The sequence below is a fragment of the Poromitra crassiceps genome (assembly GCF_964638095.1).
Source record: "Poromitra crassiceps genome assembly, chromosome: 2".
NCBI lineage: Eukaryota > Metazoa > Chordata > Actinopteri > Beryciformes > Melamphaidae > Poromitra > Poromitra crassiceps.
Window position 1 is genome coordinate 71452737 of NC_139624.1, and position 22500 is coordinate 71475236.

At 45.3% G+C, this 22500-nt stretch overlaps 2 protein-coding genes across 3 annotated transcripts in view; one reads left to right on the plus strand and one right to left on the minus strand.

Moving 5' to 3' along the window:
• The window catches only part of sulf1 (sulfatase 1), a gene marked incomplete at its 5' end in the record, with an annotated part of 44884 nt that extends 38989 nt beyond the window's left edge, over positions 1–5895 (plus strand). Inside the window, 2 exons of one of the 2 annotated variants that reach the window (XM_083650609.1) lie at positions 1225–1258; positions 3096–3265. In XM_083650609.1, the coding sequence (XP_083506735.1) occupies positions 1225–1258; positions 3096–3129 (68 nt within the window). In that variant the 3' untranslated portion in view covers positions 3130–3265. Of the gene's footprint in view, positions 1–1224; positions 1259–3095 lie in introns of both variants that reach the window. The other variant, XM_083650610.1, reaches the window with a different exon arrangement.
• Positions 5896–10172: 4277 nt separating this feature from the next.
• The window catches only part of slco5a1 (solute carrier organic anion transporter family member 5A1), a gene marked incomplete at both ends in the record, with an annotated part of 127210 nt that continues 114882 nt past the window's right edge, over positions 10173–22500 (minus strand). Inside the window, 4 exons of the mRNA XM_083662934.1 lie at positions 10173–10621; positions 11932–11996; positions 12886–13127; positions 15062–15221. Coding sequence (XP_083519060.1) covers positions 10173–10621; positions 11932–11996; positions 12886–13127; positions 15062–15221 — 916 coding nt within the window. The remainder of the gene's footprint in view (positions 10622–11931; positions 11997–12885; positions 13128–15061; positions 15222–22500) is intronic.

Here is a 22500-nt window from a genome sequence, read left to right on the forward strand (position 1 = left end):
CACACACACACACACACACACACACACAGTCTCAAAGACCGTTCTTTCTCCGCCCCATCCCAGCATCTTCCTGTGACTTGTTGCCTGCCTACAATACACACAGTCACAGTCTTTGCACATAGAATTTCTTTTTTGAAGTCCTCAACTATCGGGGTGTTGCACAGTGGAAAAACAAGCAGTCGTCACTTAGGCATGTGTTAGCATTGTGTAACTTAGCATTGTGTCCTGGCCATCGGCCTCCGTGTGACTCACTGAGTGTTGCAGATGATTTCTGGAAGATGCTGTCAGCGCGGGCAGTCGAGGCCGTCATTTTACATGAGCCTGTCAAGCATCGCTGCTCTAATCAGCCCACATTATATTATTATTTTTTTTACTACCACCGCAGAGTCCAAGCAGCATCCTCCAGAGCAGACGTCCCAACGACACAACGTCTCTTAAGCTATGAGCTCAGCCCGTACGGGACGAGCTGTGCTGTTTGTGTGTGTGTGGCATCATGAACTGGTGCCCTTGTTTATGTCCCGCGGATAAAAGTCTGTAATTAGGCGCTGGAGAGCGGAACGTCGGAGTGGCCAAGCTGCTCGCTCTCACAAACTGGTTGTGTTTCAACGCTGGCAACGCCGGCGTTGTCAAAGCCCGCGCCAGCACAAGTCACATAGCAGCCTGAAAAATCTGCTCCTTGCACTGGCTGCCCTCGCGTTGGGTATCGTGCCAACAACTCCTCGAACCAATGAAATTGCTGTTGTGGTTACACCGAGCAATGTTTTTGTTGGGGGGAGGAGGGGGAGGGGGGAGAAACAGTTTATTAGAACTCAGATCCAGGAATGACTTGCATCTATTTGCGGTGTGTGACTTAACCATTGGACGCCATTATCACCTGACTGCATAACCTTGTGCATTTTGCCTCCACAAGGGAAAACCCCCATTGACCTCCCAACCACTCCGTTCTGATCAATTCTCATCTCTCCTCCATCCAACCCAATCATGTGACCATTCTGCTCTAGCCGCCCACCCCCACCCCCCCACCCCGACGTCCCCCGCCTCCTCGCACCCTTCCTCACTCCCCCTTCTCGCCATCCAATCATTGCATTTGTCCCTATAGGGAGTAGCAGCTGTGCATGAAGAAGACAACGTCAATCTGAATGAACCGTTTTTATTCCCCCTCCCACATCTCCTTGATTGATTCGAAAGCATTAACAAATCAATTGCTTTTATTTTTCTGATCAGGAGGTAAAGATGGAGGAAGCTATGAGCCACACAGGTATCCACCATTTTTGTTGTCTCTTCAGTGGCTTTTCTTTAACACCTGCATGGGCCGACCTGCCTCATTATTCCCACTAATATCAATCCATGGAGTGCCGGCGCTTTGTGCTGTGTTGGCTGCATGCTGGGGACACGCTAACCGCTCATAACCTTTGACCTTTTGACTAGTTTTTTTTAATCTATGCATTTGATGAACGCAGCTTCCTTTTGTTGTCACTGCTGTGGGGCACCGTCTCCCTGCACCTTATCTGCTGTCTAATGTCAGTCTCCAGATGTTTGAGGCTACATATGAGCTACATGTTAGCCAGTTAATTTATGTAGTAACTCATTATCTGCCTTATATTTTCACACCTTTGCTTTGCAAGTGCAGAGGGCGCAAATTTTATACAAAATTGTATTGAAATCTAAACACAAAGTTTTTTTTTTTTTTTTTTTGCTATTTTCAGGATAGCATGGCTAAATAAAAAATTGAAAATAAAAAAAATCCTATGAGGACGTGCTGAAATTGTGCTTTTTACCTGAGACCCACCTGAACCTCAAGTGCACGGGAATGCAAATGCATGATAGCCGACTGTTATCATCTCCCATCATGCATCACATTCTACATAATTCGCTTTAACCTCATCCTCCATGCCAGCCATATCCACCAATAAAACGGTCATCGCCATGCTATGTGCTAGCTAGCGTAACATGACATTTAGAATGATTTTTGTTTTGTTTTGTTGCCATGGCATTAGCTAGTGGTAGAGTGACCTCTCTGTCCTCCCGCTGACCCCTGTGCCCTTTTGACCTCTGTCTCTGGCACCTGCTTACCAGGCAACAGCAGCATCGAAAGTGGTCAAAGAGGAGACCGAGCCTCTCCTTCCTGTGAGTCTCTAAAGTCTATGTCAACCCATCTCCACTCTCTTTATGTTACAGTTGACACATTCACTCACATCACAGCTTGAAGTAGTTGCTGCCCAAAAAAGCTGATCTCACAAGGAAAGCCAACCAAAACAGACATCTTTTTTTTTCTTCTCTTTTTTGAATTGGCTGTAACATATTGACATCATCAGCAGACTGAGCCCAACTCTGTCTTAGTCTCATGCTCTGGTTTTGTTTCATTGCTTTACCTTGTTAGTATTTTGAATGAATGTCTCTTTGTTTCCTGGGGATACACCACTCAGCAGCAGGCTGCTTTTTCTCCTGAACATTCTCCTGTTTTGCAGAAGTTGATCACCTTGTTTTCCCTCTGGTGTTTAAATTCTTTGATTCCAGGTTGCCTGGGTGTTTATTTCAATCCAGCCCAGGCCTATCATCATTACTTCAACCATGACTTGTTTTTGTTGTGACTCTTAGCCAATATGTTGCGTTTATTTTGATGACGGATCACAACGTGATTTTATTTTCTATCTTTCTAATATGAGCAGCATGTGTTTGCACTACTGATGGCTTCAGCATAGTGTGGGTGCTGTGTTTAACTACAGTAGCAATGCTGCTTTGAAGTGTGTGTGTGTGTGTGTGTGTGTGTGTGTGTGTGTGTGTGTGAGTGAGAGTGAGTGAGAGTGCGCGCGTGAGTGTGAGCGTGTGCGTGCGCGCGCGCACGTGCGTGTGCGTGTGTGTGTGTGTGTGTGTGTGTCTGTGTGTCTGTGTGTTTTGCCGGGGCCACTAACCCCATGGAGTTGTTGGCTGCAGTAGTGAGAGCCGGATGCTGGGCATGACTGCATGCTGTCTGAGCAAACTTGAAAAAAAGAGCTCTCTGTTCTTTTTAGCGGTGCACTCCTGAATCCTCCAGAACCCTGACACTCTCCCCCTGACCCTGACCCTCTCCCCCCTGTCTCTGTGTCTCCCCCCAGCACACAGCCAATATGGGATGGACGACAGGGTTAAGCTGCCTAACTTGACAGAGGAAGAGGTGGACTGGCAGGGACTGGAGGATCTGTATAGCATCAACGAAAGCCTATATGAATGTAGGCCTGACTACAGCCCCAGCCCGGACGACTGGGCCAACTTCCAGAAGGATGTAGATAATATGTTTGCACTGCGACACGTTTTTAACAAATTCAACCAAACCCATAAGCTTGACGACGACTCCTCCCTGCCAGAGCTGGGGTCCGGGGCCGGGGGCGGGGGCCTCGAAGAGGGCAGCGGAGGAGGAGAGTGGGCCCCAGCCAGGGACGTGTGGCCCCGCCTGGTCACGGAGGCCGGCTTCACCACCACCCCCGCCCCCGGCCAAACCCCCTCACCACCGCCCGCGCCCAGGCTGGAATCCGCTGTGAACGAGCTTCCCGAGAGGCCCGTCCACAGACCCGGTGCGTCGCCCATGTCGCCGCCGTCATCGGTGACGATGTCATCATCAGGTCGGCGGCCGGGCGGGGAGGTTGCCCGCGGCGACGTGTGGGCCAGGCAGCTGGAGGAGCTGGACGGAGAGGGGCAAGTGTTCAGTGGCAATGGACTGACGGAGCTGGAGACACGACACGACCTCCTGCTGCGCACTCACAGCAGCCTGCAAGGCCGCCCGGAGCCTGGCCGGCGCCTGGAGCCCGGGGAGGAGGAGGAGGACATATTCCAGGCCCAAGGCTACCTCCCTCTCTCCCCGCAGACACTGAGGCCCCAGGTGCAGCCAGGGAGCCCCACCCCCGCCGCCACGCAGACCGGCGCCCCGCGGAGCGTAGGGGCGGGGCTACAGGCGGCGCCGCTGCCCCTCACCCTGGACTACGAGGGCAGCGGCGCTCCGCCTCAACCCTCCAATCACACCCTCTGAGGCAGACACACGCGCCGGCCGGCCACCGGGCGGCCGGATGCCATAGAGACACAGAGACAGTGACTTTGGGAGATGAGCTCGCCAAGAGCAATGGCGAGTGATGTCACCTCAGTCAAGCGTCAGAGCTGTATTATGAGTATTAAAGTTATTATTTTTTTACAGGTGCTCCCATTTATTAGCAAACAGTGTTATGATGTTTTTTCAAATATATATTTAGAAAAGAAAAAGCCTTAACGCAGCTAAACTTAAGTATTGGAATTACAGATGTTGAATTCCAAATGGATAACACCATTGATGTTTTTAATATATATTTTTTATGAAAAACAGATTATTCGAGTGGTGAAACCATTTCAATGTCTGAATGGATAGTTAGCATTAGCCAACTTTAGCTATGCTCCAGTCTTGGAACAGACTAGTCTTCCTACCCAATCACAGCGCACTCATTAAGTAACCACTCACTCAATTAATTAATGACAACATTTTGACCCCAAATGCACTTTTGAACATTTTCACATAATGACCCTTGCCTTCCACTGTTGTTTGGCTTTGAGAAATGTGTCCACTGTGAGACCCGATTTTATGAAATTATCATTTCTGTTGACTACTTTTTAAAACAAAGACAAAAACTGGATTGCCATTTCTGAAAAAGTTACAAAATGAATATAGATATGCGTCACGAAAACGTTCCACATGGTTTTGTTTAATGTTGTCAAACTTGGATATTTGCAAATAATTCATAGTGTTTGTTTTAACCTCCAGACTAGCAGGACTTTGACTACCAGAATATTTAGACAATCATGGGAAAGTATTTCAAAGTCAATTTAATTTTATGCAGCTCACCTGACATCTAAATTATGCAGGTGTAACAAACCCAACCCATCTGGTACTAGAAAGAGGTGTGTGTGTGTGTGTGGGGGGGGGGGGGATGTTAAGAATGACTTGCAAACACTGGTTTGATTATTTGCACCTGCTGCTGTTGCAGATTTATACATTTATCACCCATTATAATGACATTACATGATTTGAATGAGATTTAACATGATTAATCACAAAGGGTCACACAATCACCGGGTTAGAAAACATGTTCATTGTGTAACTTTTTTGGAAATGTCACCAATTAATCTCGTGCTGTATGTTGTGCTTTGATAATCGAGAGTATAGTGTTGCACATGGCCAATTCACTTTGAATGTAGTTGTATAGTCCCATAAAACTGGTTATACAACAGCACACTGTTACAGCTTTGTCTATGGCGGTAATAGTCAGTACATACTGTACACAGTCAGCAGGCATTGTATCAAATTAAGTGGTCCAAGGCATCATCATTCTACCTGCCAGTGGTTCATCTGTCGGATGCGACTCCTTGATGCCACCCAACAGCAACGTACATGGATGTACCTTCTGCTTTAGAAACCACAACTGTTCCCGCAAAAAAAACTGGTTGTTTTCTTTCTTGATAATGTGTGTAGAAGTATTACAACAACTCTGGTTTCAGGAAAGCCATGAAGCTGTTAAGAAATAAATCCTTCCAACCCTCGTAGTGATGTTCCAACTTTTTTTGTGTGTGCCTTTTTACAGGGTTCCTATGCACTATGCATGGAATTTTATTTGAGTAATTTCCAGGTCTGGATAAGTATGGAAAAAAGAAAATAGTATGGAAAAATATTTGTATTTCCAGTCTATTGTACGGAAGCGTATTGCATTCATTTGAGAGAGAAAATTACAGTTTTTCTGAATTAATATGGGGGTAAGAAAAGGTCCAAAATGGAAATAAGCCTTTTGATTGCTTGCTTGATTGATTGATTGATTGATTGATTGACTTTATTCATAGACAAAAGATCCAAGGGATAACATGTAAAAGTGTAAACACTTATTTCCAACATGGTCCCTGATGTTTTGTTTTCTCAACCTCGATTTTTTAAATGTATGTATTCCTGCTGGTTTTATCAATGATCAAATAAATTCAATCAATCAAGAATGGCTGGTTATTAACTTTACACATTTGTTTATTTAAAAATAGAAAAGATACTAAAATGCTTGAGGGGGCTTAACTGGGGTTTGGCAGATTTGTGAGAGTGCTATATAGCCCCCCTTGCCCCGGTGTAGGTAGGAACCTTGCTTTTAGTAGCTTTTTTGTGATTCATTCATTCAGCACTTTGATCTTTTTCCACACCACCATTAACACAATCAGATATAACATTACATTTCTATAAACCAATGAGGTCAGACACAAAGTTAGATCTTTTAATTTTTAATGACAAATATCAAGTATTCAAGGCATTGTAAACCAAGTGTTCACAAACATCAATTAGACTTCTGCTCCTGAGGAACACAAAGCAAAAAGAGCTCGACTTTCAGAATACAGCTTCAGTCCATGATATGAATCCACCACCAAAATACTGATAAAAAGAAAACAGTCAAGCAAAACTACAGTCTTCCTGAAGTCATCTGTATGGGAGTAGTAGCCCAGGCATTTGAATTACAGGACACTGAATCCTAGAAGTGTGGACTTACTAGCTGATTCTCTACCCTTCCCTGCAAAGTGTGCCCTTGTGCGGCTCACTGCCTCACTATTGGAGGCAGATGCTACTGAGTGCAGAGGTCCGTTCTGGATCTGTAGTACATATTTTCTAAATAAACCACGAGAGGCCGTGGGTCACACAATTGCTCGAGTGACATCACTGATGACCTCACAATTGCTCGAGTGACATCACTGATGACCTCACAATTGCTCTAGTGACATCACTGATGACCTCACAATTGCTCTAGTGACATCACTGATGGCCTCACAATTGCTCGAGTGACATCACTGATGGCCTCACAATTGCTCGAGTGACATTACTGGTGACATGATGACAACTGCTCACACAAACAATGACATCACTGATGACAAGAAATCGGCTCGAACCAGAGAAACTCCGGTTGAGCGTGCAAAGCTGAACAAATGAGTTGGCATGAGTTTGGCCACACCCCAAAAAAAGTGTGCCCATGGCACATCGTCTCCAGTCTCCGCCCTAAATTTGCGTGAATACAGAAACACTGAGAAGGGTAGAGAATCATGACAAATGGAGATATAGGGGCATTTTGATGTAGTGTTACTACAGAATATCAATCAACTCAATTGTGTAGTCATCTTTACAGAAAACTTTAAATATATTGCAATAAAAACAACCCCCCCTCCTTACATAAGCTGAACTCAACCCTTCCTGTGTGAATACTGTTCAGGCACCGAGAAACATTCAGTTTCCTTGTTTTTTTTTTTTTTTTATCTTATTTTTTTGTTTAGTGTTATTTGACTATAATAATGTCACAGGTTAGATCATAAATAGGATTCTAATTATGTGTGAGCTCAATAATATGCTTCATTTGCTTGTAAATATTTACACGATGATCACTTAGGAATATGTCATTTGAGGTACTACTGTAATTCACGATAATACTAAGATTAAAAACCCATCATTTGGCATTAGTCACTGCAATTACTGATAATCTTTACCTGGCAGAATACTGTGAAAGGTGGACGAAAATGTTAACTTTTGAAATTTAATCACTGCACAATATTCTCTATTTCTTCGCAAACCATTAACAATTAAAATGTATTCATGCTGATCGGAATATAAAATACAATAGGTTAATGATTAGGCTTATCTTGGGTTTAAATTCTTTTGAAATAATCCAAGGCGTTGACTTCTTTCTAATCACGTGCCACAGATCTTTTGTATGCATTTGAAAACAAATACCTACGTGATGCTAGGCAATGTCATTTGTGTCTTCTTGACACTATGCATTTTTTAAACAAGGGAAAGAAAGGCCAAGTAAGTTCAGAGAGAAACACTACCATTCCTATTCAAAAAGGAGATAAATGCACAGTACAGTGCCTGTACTCTGGCTACATGAAGGTGTAACATTAGCTAAGGTAAGATGACGATGACGATTTCAGAATGAGGCATCAGCTAACATTCAATGCTCGTGCAAGCTCCTTCAACATGCCTCTGTCTAGACACACACTCTGATAGAAAACGGTGTGTGTGTGTGTGTGTGTGTGCGTGCGTGCATGTGGACTGCACCACCTACGTATCGTTCACCCATCGTCATCAAAGGAAACTGGTAATCTTTGTGCTTGGGCGCCTGAGGAGGATTCTTCGTGGCAAATTCAGCGCAGTGATTAAGTTTAACAATTAACCTTTTAACCAAGATTTTCATAGTAGGCTACTTTAGGTCTCACTACTACAGCAACATCTGGCCTTCTCACGCAACTATCTCACTGTCCACCAGATGGCCCCAAACACCATTAACCCTTATAATCAAAATTGATAAAATGGGCTTCATTGTTTACATGCTTGCTGCACTACTTCTTAAAAGCCTAGACTACTAGATAATTATGACTATGTACATCTGGTGACCATCAGCATGGAGAAGCCATTACAATACAAAGCCAAAATGATGCATCATCCCTTCACATGTTGCTGATTGTTGGACTGGGTTGGATAAAATCTTAATTAAAAAGCTGGGTCAGATTTGTTCCAATACAGCAGTGTTCAAAACATTACAGTGTTTCCCATCACATTGCTGAGATTACCTTGGTAGTTCTTGTTTCAAGTGTGGTCGCATCTTTAGGACCTCCAGTAAGATCCAGCACATGGTCAGAGATGAGACACATTACTTTCCTTGCTCCTATTTGCTGCTTGGCTAATTGTGTGATGCCGTGTAATAAGATAATATACATCTCTTGCTTATTGACAAGATTGATTTTTTTTTCTTTCATAGAATAGATGAAACGCCATTGGTGCTTGTGGGCTTTAAGCTACGTGGTTAACAAACGTCTTCCTCCACTGCAGAGCACTGGTACTGGTCTGACTCAAGACTGGTGACGACTGTTCCCAAACAAAGAAGAGAGCAGAATACTGTCACTCCACTAAGAGGACCGTGATTGGCTTTTGGGTAGCTAGCTCTTTAACCTGGTAGCTAGCTTTATACTGGACTGGCCAAGACAGCCTGAGAGGCACTGTTACAAAAACAAAAGCAGGGAAAAGGAGGTGAGTGCCTAAATCACACTTTTGTCCATCCTGAAGACACAAACATCACATCTGGACTTAAGCAGAGGTTTTTACACCGACAAGTATGACTAAAGAAGTGGAGGAACTTGGGCTCATAATGTGGAACAGAGGGGTTGATATGTTCCCACCTCAGGCTCTTATAATGTATGGAACAATAGAGAGGCAAAGTGAACGTCACTTCCTGCTTCAGCACTGTACCAGAGATTTTCTTCTGTGATTTATTTTCCCATACACATTTCATAAAATGCTTATAAAAATATGTTTACTGGTTCAAACCAAACGGTTCAGCTATATTTAGAATCGGGAGAGACCATAGAACATTTCACTCAGACCAAAAACAAAACAAAACATTGAAAAAATATTTTCTTTAAAACCTGCATTTTTTTACGTTTTGGTCCGAGTGAAATGTTATCCGATCTCTCCTGTTTCTAAATATATCCGAACCGTTTGTTTTGAACAAGTAAAACTATTTTTATACGCACTTTAGGAAATGTCTATAGGAAAATAAATGGCGGATGAAAATCTCTGGTACAGTGCTGAAGCGGGAAGTGACGTTCCACTTTGGCTCTCTTATGGGATTAGCTGCTAATGACATTCAATGAGCTGACTACAACGTGGTGGCATTTTGTGTGAATGAACGCGGGAGGTACGAGGTGGGCAATACAGAGTGAGCTGTACAGTACTGAGAAGGGAGGAGCTGTACATAGGATCTTGCATAGTACAGGTTGAACAGTTGTGCTTTAGATGCAGAGTGGACGAGTCATCTGTCTCTTCCCACCAATCAGTACAGAGGAGATTATAATGCCCTGCCCCTTTTACACTAGCACCATGTGATGTCTCCGTTACATCATCCAAGGCTTCAAATGGAGGTGTGGCCTTCTGTGGATGCTGTGTGGCTGATGCTATGCTCAGGATCGGATCGCATCTTTCGCTCTATTATCGCGGACGACGATCACCAGCCCTTTAAGTATGGCGGGCGTGCTCGTCAGTCCATTGGTGTCTCTGCCTGGAGGCCCCGCCCCGCCCCAGTGTCTGACGGGTGTAAAGCGGACACCGCGTGGCGCAGGAAGGCACGTGCCGCGAGGAACTCGAGGGCTTGGCTCGGGCCTGCTTCTCAGAAGACTCGGTGGTGATGCGGCAGGAGGATGGGCGGGGTTATTGCTTTGAGGGCGTTGCCGGGGCAACTGAGGCTGCTGTGGCCCCGGTGGAGGAGCAGGGCCTGGGGCGGCTCGGGGCGGGGTGGAATGAAGACCGGGCAAGAGCGTGTGCGGGCGTGGCTCTTCTGCCCCCCTGCGTGGCAGATGAGCTCGCTGACGGTGGCCAGCGGGGGGAGCCGCTGACGCCAGCGCTCCGTCCGCTCCTCCCGGTGCTTGATCGAGTACCATGTGAGGAAGATGAAGATAAAGCCCACAAACTTGAGGCTGGCAGCCAGGCCGAAGTAGACGAAGCGGAACGAGGTGACGTCGTACTCCCAGCACGAGCCGTGCACGCCGCACTCCTGCTGCCACAGCATGCAGGTGGTGTCGATCACCGCGCCAAAGTAGATGGGTGTAGGGATGTAGGCTGGGGGGCGAGAGAGAGACACACAGAGATTTAATTTTATTCATAGAAAAATGATAAGCTGCTATGACACAAACAAATAATATCACACACAGCAAAAACATTGGATGTGGTTTAACTGTATTGCAATACAGCCACCACACCACTGGGTGGCACCAATTTTTTAGATTAGAAAGACAGTATGTTACCATGTTGACCCAGCACTGCCAGCAATGCAGTTCAGCTTAAGTTAATCATAAATCATAAAGATCCTATCGCTGCTCCAATTATAGACCCAGATACTATACATGCGCGCACACACACATGCACACACACACACACACACACAGTTCTCCGGATGTTTTATGAGACAGCTGATTTGACAGTTATATGTTCACACAGCCATACCAAGGAGATCAGCAGCATGTTAGGGCACTGCTTACTAACCCCCGAGGCTTTTCTACACACATCTAGCCCAAAGTTCACAAGCAGACCACTGCATTCCAGTCTCTCTCCAAGACTGTGGATTGGAAGCAGAGAGAATGGAGAGAACGGGAGGCAGTCTCCTCCACTTCCTCTACTGCAGTGGTTCCCAAACTGCGTGGTCCGTGGGCCTCCACCTGGTGGTCTGCCAGAGCATTGCATTTTTTATTTTATTTTTCACAGGCAACAATTTTTATATAATACACATGAACCCTGAGGGGAGGCTTAGGCCGATTATCGGATATTCGGGAAATATCACAATTTTGAAAATCTACTTTCAGAGGCTGTAGCGGGTTCCGATTTAAAGTCAGAATGTTTCTGTTATATAAAACTAGAAGTCATCGATTGGTAACAACCATGTAATGCTAGCTTGTCAGGCAGGTGGCTAAATAACGCTCCAAAGTTAGGCGAGGGGAAAAAAACATTTTCAAAGGGGTTCTCTTTTCCACAGCCTAATGTTGGGCAGGTGTGTGTGTGTGTGTGTGCGTGTGCGTGTGCGCGTGTGTGCGCGCGCGCGTGTGTGTCCGTTTTGAACCAGTAGCCTTATGTTGTTATTTAGCCTTTCTGATGCTTGCCTGGTTAAATCAGCACATTTTATTTTGTGGGGAGAAACAGAAGGTTGGTAACCGCAGTGGAAGTGGTCGCTGGTAAATTGGGTTTGGTACCTACTGTAGTGGTACTTGGTCTGAAAAGGTGGTGATCCCCTGCTCTACTGTATATCTCCGCTTTACGGCTGAAGTGGCTATAGTAGAAGAACTCAATAAGGGATTGTACCTTTTCACCTCACAGCGTCAGACAATGTGTGTGGTCGTCATATTTTGTCCACTAAGCGCATGTGGTCTGGAACTTACCTAGAGTTCTGAGCAAGACAAACTGCATCCCCAGAGCAAAAGGCCTCTCCTGCTCATCAACAGACCTGACAAAAGAAGAACACGGCATATTCATTCATTCATGCTCCTCAGAGACTAACATCACCACTTAGTCTTCACTGTGCCCTGATACTCAGAGATTAACATCGCCACTTAGTCTTCACTGTGCCCTGACACTCAGAGACTAACATCGGCACTTAGTCTTCACTGTGCTCTGACACTCAGAGACTAACATCAACATTTAGTCTTCACTGTGCCCTGACACTCAAAGACTAACATCACCACTTAGTCTTCACTGTGCCCTGACACTCAAAGACTAACATCAACATTTAGTCTTCACTGTGCCCTGACACTCAGAGGCTAACATCAACACTTAGTCTTCACTGTGCCCTGACACTCAGAGGCTAACATCAACACTTAGTCTTCACTGTGCCCTGAAAACTCAGAGACTAACATCAACATTTAGTCTTCACTGTGCCCTGACACTCAAAGACTAACATCGCCACTTAGTCTTCACTGTGTCCTGACACTCAGAGACTAACATCAACACTTAGTCTTCACTGTGCCCTGACACTCAGAGACTAACATCAACACTTAGTCTTCCCTGTGCCCTGACACTCAGAGGCTAACATCAACACTTAGTCTTCACTATGGCCTGACACTCAAAGACTAACATCGGCACTTAGTCTTCACTGTGCCCTGACACTCAGAGACTAACATTGGCACGTAGCACATCCCAACAAGTGCAATAAAAGAGATGCAAAAGACACAAATGATGCAAACTTTGCATCCCTTCATCAGGTGGGACGGAGAGATGCCAGCTGCTAACCAGCTGCTAAACAGTAATCACCCCTCTCCATCCTGAGGGACGAGCCAATGAAACGGAGAGGATCATTAAAGTGGTCCCTGACAGTGATCGACAGAAGTGGGCCTAACCTGAGTGTGACGATGATGGCGGAGGGCTGGGCACAGGCGGTGATGAGCGTGACGATGAAGAGGAAGATGAGGAAGGGGATGAGGGTGTTGCACGTGCGGTCACACTTCCCCGACACGGCGTAGCCGTTCTCGTTCAGGTAGGTCTTCACTATGACCAGCTGCAGCTGCGTGCCCTGGCCACCAGAGGGCGGCGTGATGACCTGCCTGCTCTGCACACAGCCGCAGTCCGTGTAGTTCCTGATCTGTAAACACAGCCAGTACACACATGAACACACAAATAACGCACACTCATTCTCTAGCTCACACACATACACACCAGTGTTCATCTTGACATGAAAAGCAATGTAAGTAAATATTCTGTCCTATGACAATATTTGAAATACACCCCTTGCCCCTACCACTTAGCCCGTAACCATCAATTCTTTGCGTTCCTATGGTAGGACTAGGGTTAGGGTGTCCTGACTCTTGTTGGTATCAGAGCTAGGATGAAGTGGGAGGGGCATCTGGCCCTCCAAACAAAGATATTCCAGGGGCACACTCCAAAGCAAGGGGGGCTGAGAAGGAAATCACTAATAATCAACCAAAAATCAATCAAAATGTACAACAAATGAGGTTATCTCAGTTTAATGTAGATAGATACAAAGGACTGTGGATGCTGGGGATGTGTGGGATTTGTTTGTGACAGCATTTCAGAAAAAGATTGCGTTGCTATTTGCACTGGGGACATCCAGAGGATCTCCCTGGCTCCTGTCAGCCTGGACAGGCTCTCTGCACGCGGCTACGCAGAGAGCAGGGACAGTCTGGGCCTGGAGGAGGAGTGGAGAGACCCAGAGAGACACATAGCGATTTTTGCAAATAGCAAGTTTTGAAATACGCGTTTAAACAATTGAATCCAGCGGTTTGATCTACATTAAAGGAAGATATTCACACATTTTTGTAAGTTGTTGGCTGGTTGCTTGCAACTATTTTAACATATTGCAGCATGGATGGCCGTCTGCTTCCCCGGCTGGGAACAGCTCAGATGAGACGAAGCCCCGGGGAGGTCTGTGCAATAAGTTTACAAGTGTTATTGAAACGTGACCAACACATTTATCAATCAATCGATCAATATCCTTTATTTAAGCAGGTAGACGTCTCATTGAGATTAAAAATCTCTTTTCCAAGAGCGACCTGGCCAGGAGAGCAGCATAAAACCTTGTTACAACAAAACACAGGCAATACAAACAGAGAAGTACACAATCACACATGGGAGAACTCAGTTAATATGCAAAATAAAGTCATGGACAAAAATACAGATCTGATGCATATATAGGTACAATATTATACAATTTCACAAAAAATGTAGGGGCAGTTACATTGAGTTACATTTTTGTACAGCAGTTGTGTCTCCTGAAATTAAATATAAAATACGTTTGCATGTCTCAGGATTATTTAATTTGTGGGAATATGACAATATGATATCTATGAGAATCTACAGACTTCATTCAATCAGTTTTGAACCAGAAATAACTTAAAATGATGCCGTATTAGTTGTGTCCCATTTCCTAGGTCATTGATTTCAACCCCCCTACCCTTTATGGCTCCATTTTGAAAGCGAGGGGCACTCAAAAACGAGGGGTGGGGCTAAATGGGATTGGGCCTAAGACTAAGAAGTGAATTTAAAAATGTGAAAATAAACAGACTGACACACACACACACACACACACACACACACACACACACACACACACACACACACACACACACACACACACACCATGGTATGGTGCTATCATTCAGTGATCTAGCAAAGACTCTAGACATTTCCTTTCCTCGTTTTGTTATAATTTCCTGTCTGACATTGTGGTGGAGGCGGAGACTTCCCTCCTCATATTGACTTTTGGGGAGATGTGAGGAGAATGTATATTACCGGTTAAGGCTGTTGCCAAACGACACACAATGGCTTCACATACCATAATGGCACATGCATAGCTCTGCGAAATCCATTCATTTTCTCCACATAAAAGGCCTATATCTCAAATTCTAGTCGGGCAGGAAGGCGTAATCAAAGAATATTGTATAACTGAAAAACAAAGACGCTGAGTGGAGCCAGTATGGCTGTGTCGATATAAGTCGATGTGTTGTTACCTACCATGCAAGTGTGTGTGTGTGTGTGTGTGTGTGTGAGAGCACTCACCCCGGTGCTGTCGTTGCCTACAGTGCTGCACCCGGCCAGACAGGGGTTGAAGTAGGTGATGCCGTCCGAGCCGCAGACCGGAGCGTACTCGTGGATTCTGCAGCCACAGTTCACATTGCAGCTGCCCGTCAGGTTCCTGTGGGTCATGGTCAGGGTCGGCCTGCACAGAACCAGAACCAGACACTCATCAGTTCCACACGGAACGCAAGGCGTCATATATTTAGTCTCCATTGCATATTTATGTTTTACACCGTGGCCACTAGGGGTCGAGGCATCTGTAAGAGGGTCTGTCCGACGTATGTATGTACTGTATGTAATTCTATGTACTGTATGTATGTACAGTATCTATGTATGTCCCCAAGAAAGAAAGAAAAAAAGAAAGACAAGAGGTCGCCGATGATGTCATACAGTTCTATGTCCCAACGAAAGAAAGTGGCCTGGTTGCCAACGTCACACTGATGACACAGAGCAATTGTGATGTAATTGGTGAGGATGTGATCAGTGAGTGATGTCATCATCAGTGATGTCACACGAGCAATTGTGATGTCAACGGTGATGAAGTACAACGATGATGTCACTTAGACATTGCGACATCAGTGATGAAACAGTGATGACGTCGAGGCCACGCCATTATTAGATTCCGCTGCTTGTTTTTGAAAGGAGAGCAGGCAGTCCACACACACATCTGTAGTCTTTTTTTATTGGGACTTATACATTTTGTGTTTCTTACATTTTAAACTACATTTCCCATAAAACCCCATTACAAAGAGCATGTTGTAACAGAGATAAGCTAACACGACATCTCAGTTAAGCCATATTTGTAAAGTAAGGTTGCTGTTTTGTGCCATAAAGCAATCTCCCTTTGTGCTTTAAAGCAACCGGCATGAAGTGGTCAAATGTAGCGTAGAGGCTCGTACAAGCTGCCGATCTTTTCAGCAATGGCCTATTTTGTTTTACTTTAATTACACTAATATCTCAAAATTAATTTTAATATGCTACACATATCCCCTGTAATTAACTTAATTTGAGCCTTACACCAGCTTTGACAAACCGAGCCCGATGAGAGAGACAGGAACAAGAGAGGGGGGTGAGACAGCATGATGAGACAGACAGGAACGAGAGAGACCCGGCAGTGTGGGAACGGTCGCTCTAAGCCAAACAGCTCGGCGGCTCCATCTAAAGCGTGAGCAGCGAGGCGAGCCATGCTTTTCTCTAGGAGGCTTCGCACTGAGCCCAGCGGAACACCCAGGGACACGCGCTAACACAACACAGCCCTGGGGTGGCGCTGAGGCACACACACACACACACACACACACACACACACACACACACACACACACACACACACCTACTGCCAATTCCAATGAGACAACACGTCTTTCCCCATGTGTGTAATTGGATAGTGTGTGTGTTGAAATGATTATTTGGTCATGTGAGTCATTTAGCCCGGCTGTCAAAACACATATTCTTGATTATTTTCATGACAGCGCTTTCAAAGAACATTACGTTATTACAAAATCAAATCAAACCTGTCAGTTGTATTTAATTCCAAGCAAATCGGGAAGGAACATGACCTTATATTATTTTTATACTGTACTACAACTGAGCCATCATGTTCTACAAGTGCATATGGTGATACTCATCCTAGATTAGTCAAGTTAATTTGTCAAATCAAGTTAAGAGAGGCACTAAAGTTGGGCTTATCCTGACATAACAATGCCACATTCCAGGAATGTGTGTGTATGTGTGTGTGTGTGTGTGTGTATGTGGGCGTGTATATTGTGTGTGTGTGTGTGTGTGTGTGCGTGTGTGTGTGTGTGCGTGCGTGTGTCTGTGTGCGTGTGTGTGTGTGTCTGTGTGTGTGTGTGTGTATTGTGTGTGTGTGTGTGACGTGTATGTGGGTGTGTGCGCGCGCGCACGCGCGTGTGTGTGTGTATTGTGTGTGTATTGTGTGTGTGTGTGTGTGTGTGTGTCTGTGTGTGTGTGTGTGCGTGCGTGTGTGCGTGCAGGGATATAAAATGTACTCTGCTCAGTCAGTGTCCCAGTGTCGCTGCACTGATCGCACATGTCCTCTTCCCAGACAAAGGCCAGTCCTCACTGAACACTACAGATGCAGAGAGCCAAGGGCCACAGTGGCTTAAAGGGACAGCTCACCCTAAAATCCAAAATACATATTTTCCCTCTCACCTGTAGTGCTATTTATCCATCTATATCTTTTTGTGTTAGTTGCCTGAGTTGCCCGGACCCCTAAACTAGACTAAGGAGCGGACTCCCATTTGATTTTGTCTCATGGTCCCCCAACTGACAAGATGTTTATTACAGAAAGTGTATGAAACGTCATACATTCTATCATTGTGTTATGGTTGTAATTATAGTGAAAATAAGTGATCCCAATTGTATCCCCCTCAAGGACCCCTGGGGGTCTCCAGACTCCACTTTCACAACCACGCTGCTAAATAACACTCAACACCTTTTTGCATCACATTGTTGTGTGGAAATATTGCCTGACAGCACGGGTGTCATTAAAACAACTAGAGCAGACAAGACAGTGACTAGTCTGTCAGCTAGAGCAGAGTCTAGAGCAAGACAAGACAGTGACTAGTCTGTCAGCTAGAGCAGAGTCTAGAGCAAGACAAGACAGTGACTAGTCTGTCAGCTAGAGCAGAGTCTAGAGCAAGACAAGACAGTGACTAGTCTGTCAGCTAGAGCAGAGTCTAGAGCAGACAAGACAGTGACTAGTCTGTCAGCTAGAGCAGAGTCTAGAGCAAGACAAGACAGTGACTAGTCTGTCAGCTAGAGCAGAGTCTAGAGCAGACAACACAGTGACTAGTCTGTCAGCTAGAGCAGAGTCTAGAGCAGACAAGACAGTGACTAGTCTGTCAGCTAGAGCAGAGTCTAGAGCAGACAAGACAGTGACTAGTCTCAGCTAGAGCAGAGTCTAGAGCAGACAAGACAGTGACTAGTCTGTCAGCTAGAGCAGAGTCTAGAGCAGACAAGACAGTGACTAGCCTGTCAGCTAGAGCAGAGTCTAGAGCAGACAAGACAGTGACTAGTCTGTCAGCTAGAGCAGAGTCTAGAGCAGACAAGACAGTGACTAGTCTGTCAGCTAGAGCAGAGTCTAGAGCAGACAAGACAGTGACTAGCCTGTCAGCTAGAGCAGAGTCTAGAGCAGACAAGACAGTGACTAGTCTGTCAGCTAGAGCAGAGTCTAGAGCAGACAAGACAGTGACTAGTCTCAGCTAGAGCAGAGTCTAGAGCAAGACAAGACAGTGGCTAGTCTCAGCTAGAGCAGAGTCTAGAGCAGACAAGACAGTGACTAGTCTCAGCTAGAGCAGAGTCTAGAGCAGACAAGACAGTGACTAGTCTGTCAGCTAGAGCAGAGTCTAGAGCAGACAAGACAGTGACTAGTCTGTCAGCTAGAGCAGAGTCTAGAGCAGACAAGACAGTGACTAGTCTGTCAGTTAGCGCAGAGTCTAGAGCAGACAAGACAGTGACTAGTCTCAGCTAGAGCAGAGTCTAGAGCAAGACAAGACAGTGACTAGTCTGTCAGCTAGAGCAGAGTCTAGAGCAAGACAAGACAGTGACTAGTCTCAGCTAGAGCAGAGTCTAGAGCAAGACAAGACCATGACTAGTCTGTCAGCTAGAGCAGAGTCTAGAGCAAGACAAGACAGTGACTAGTCTGTCAGCTAGAGCAGAGTCTAGAGCAAGACAAGACAGTGACTAGTCTGTCAGCTAGAGCAGAGTCTAGAGCAAGACAAGACAGTGACTAGTCTGTCAGCTAGAGCAGACAAGACAGTGACTAGTCTGTCAGCTAGAGCAGACAAGACAGTGACTAGTCTGTCAGCTAGAGCAGACAAGACAGTGACTAGTCTGTCAGCTAGAGCAGAGTCTAGAGCAAGACAAGACAGTGACTAGTCTCAGCTAGAGCAGACAAGACAGTGACTAGTCTGTCAGCTAGAGCAGAGTCTAGAGCAGACAAGACAGTGATTAGTCTGTCAGCTAGAGCAGAGTCTAGAGCAGACAAGACAGTGACTAGTCTGTCAGCTAGAACAGAGTCTAGAGCAGACAAGACAGTGACTAGTCTGTCAGCTAGAGCAGAGTCTAGAGCAGACAAGACAGTGATTAATCTGTCAGCTAGAGCAGAGTCTAGAGCAGACAAGACAGTGACTAGTCTGTCAGCTAGAACAGAGTCTAGAGCAGACAAGACAGTGACTAGTCTCAGCTAGAGCAGAGTCTAGAGCAAGACAAGACAGTGACTAGTCTGTCAGCTAGAGCAGAGTCTAGAGCAGACAAGACAATGACTAGTCTCAGCTAGAGCAGAGTCTAGAGCAGACAAGACAGTGACTAGCCTGTCAGCTAGAGCAGAGTCTAGAGCAAGACAAGACAGTGACTAGTCTGTCAGCTAGAGCAGAGTCTAGAGCAGACAAGACAATGACTAGTCTCAGCTAGAGCAGAGTCTAGAGCAGACAAGACAGTGACTAGCCTGTCAGCTAGAGCAGTCGACGTTTGAGCCAGATTGGCAGAAATTCCATCAAGCAGTTCTTGAGATATCGCTTTAACGAACTTGGGAATGGCATTCGTGAGGTCACAGTGACCTTGACCTTTGACCACGAAAATCTAATCAGTGCATCCTTGAGTCCAAGTCGATGTTTGAGGCAAATTTGATGAAACTCCGTCAAGGCAGTTCTGAGAAGTTGCGCTAACAAGCTTGAAAATGGCGTTCGAGAGGTCACAGTGACCTTGGCCTTTGACCTTTGACCACCAAAATCGAATCAGTTCATCCTTGAGTCCAAGTCGATGTTTGAGGCAAATTTGATGAAATTCCGTCCAGGCATTCATGAGATATCGCGTTAACAAGCTGGAGAATGGCGTTTGAGAGGTCACAGTGACCTTGACCTTTGACCACGAAAATCTAATCAGTTCATCCTTGAGTCCAAGTTGATGTTTGAGACAAGTTTGATTAAATTCCGTCAAGGCATTCCTGAGATATCACGTTAACAAGCTTGAAAATGGCGTTTGAGAGGTCATAGTGACCTTGACCTTTGACCTTTGACCACCAAAATCGAATCAGATCATCCTTGAGTCTAAGTCGATGTTTGAGGCAAATTTGATGAAATTCCGTCAATGCATTTGTGAGATATCGCATTAACAAGCTGGAAAATGGCGTTTGAGAGGTCACAGTGACCTTGACCTTTGACCACCAAAATCTAATCAGTTCATCCTTGAGTCCAAGTCGATGTTTGAGACAAGTTTGATTAAATTTCCGTCAAGGCATTCCTGAGATGTCGCGTTAACAAGCTTGAAAATGGCGTTCGAGAGGTCACAGTGACCTTGACCTTTGACCTTTGACCACCAAAATCTAATCAGATCATCCTTGAGTCTAAGTCGATGTTTGAGGCAAATTTGATGAAATTCTGTGAAGGCGTTCCTCAGATATCGCGTTAACAAACATCGTACGGACGTACGTACGGACGGACAACCCGGATCCATAATGCCTCCGGCCTGGCTATCGCCGGCGGAGGCATAATAATAATTGACCCTGGGGCCGCACTGAGTGAGGCACCAGTTGCCCACCCCTGGTCTAGAGACCCAGACAAGTGACACAAAGGCTGGGCTCAGGCGAAACATTCCTCATGTGGGTGCTACCAGTGAGTCCTGTTCATAATAAAGAAACCACAGACTCACAGACAGGAGCCTGCTGACCCCTCTACAAACATTGAGTCAGGTCATTAACACGTTCACTGCCAATGACGTGTTAACACGTCAAAAAAAATCCAACGGTTGACTGCCAATGACGTGTTAACACGTCAAAAAAAAGATTATTTTTTTTGACCGTGGGATGTGCATCTAACCCTTTTACATCTCTTATATAAATATTGGAGCCACCGAACGTGTACAACCCATTCCACCGACCCACTAAGTGGCGACAGTGCTCTCCAGACTAGAGGAAGGCAAGCAAAAAGCAGTGTGAGGAAGCCATTCTCATGAAAATGGATTGGCGAAAACGCTTTCGCGCTTGGGAGCTGGCGGTGCGGGATTGCAAATTTGCATAATAGATTACGGGTGGAACACACTTTGAAACACGCAGCATAAATAAGACCAGAATCGCAAAAGCTTCATCAAAGCTCTCAACCCAAACCCCAAGAAACGAGCGAGCCCATCCAGACTTGCCCAGCGGCCGCCAGCAGACAGGAGCAGCAGCAAAGCAGCAGCAGAAACGAGCTTGTGACACGCCCGCTGCAGCCAAGAAGAACACACACGGAGGGAGGAGTTTGAAGGAGAGGGGTGTTTCCTGCTGTTATGGAGGAAATTACTGTTCAAAACTATTGTTTAGATGTCTGACGTCTTACTGATGCCAAAAATGAATGGTTAAAGTGACTGTTCTATCGAATTTCACAAAAAGCTATTTATCTCAGCTTAAATTTTCAGACGCTGAAACCATGCTGTATTCAAGTGCTAATGCCTACATAACTACTAACTCTACAAACTAACTCTTTTAGACAGAGAAAGCACACATTCTATTAGTTCTTTTGAGATATTTTGTGTTCACAAAATCTTAGCAGAAAAGAATCCTTGGGTCTTGAAAGATGAGCCAGAATCCTCAAAAAAACCCTCTGGCAGAAGCTACCTACAGTAAAAAAAAAAAAACGGCTGGCAGTGAATGTGTTAATATGTCACATAGGGGACTTAAAGAGGAACTCGGGATTATTTTGCAAATAAGCTCTTTGATGAACTGTGCAAAGAAAAACAAAGTAGCAAATAGCAATGAGTGTGTTAGGTGTTAAGTGTTCTGTGGTGCATAGAGGAGAAGATGCTGAGCCTGCTTATAGGAGAACTTCACCCGAAAAACAATGCAGTTTCATTTTGCACATTATCCTACACGTATCCAAAATCTGTAAATGTCATTCATGCACAAATGACATCTCTGGTCCACAACTTAACTCAAATCAACTCTTAATAAGTCAAACTAAATGATTGACTGCAAAAGTGTAGACTGTAAAATGGTTATAATGCACCGAATGAATAAAATACAGGAGTACATACATGTACATTAAACTTCTACAAATGTCCTTGATGCACCATGGTAAGTTGATCAGAGAGCTTATTTGCCAAAAAGTGTATTTCTTTGCAAATTGTCGGCACCAGCCAAGCAGGTCAGTCTTCTGTAGCATCTCCATCATAGCATTCCTGCCACACGGTTGTGTTAGGGGCCATTCAGACCAAAAGCGTTTTTGGAGCTGCCAGCGTCTTTCTGCAATTCATTCTCTATGTAAGGACGCGCTAGACGTGCTCCTCTCTTAATGAACGCACCTGGCGTTTAAACGCTGGTGGCGTCTGTTGTTGAGGAGTGCTGTGGACGTTTTAAAGCTGAAAAAAGTTGAACATTCGAGGAAAAGCGCGCTGCTCGTCATTTCCACTCCTCCGCCTCCCGAGGGATC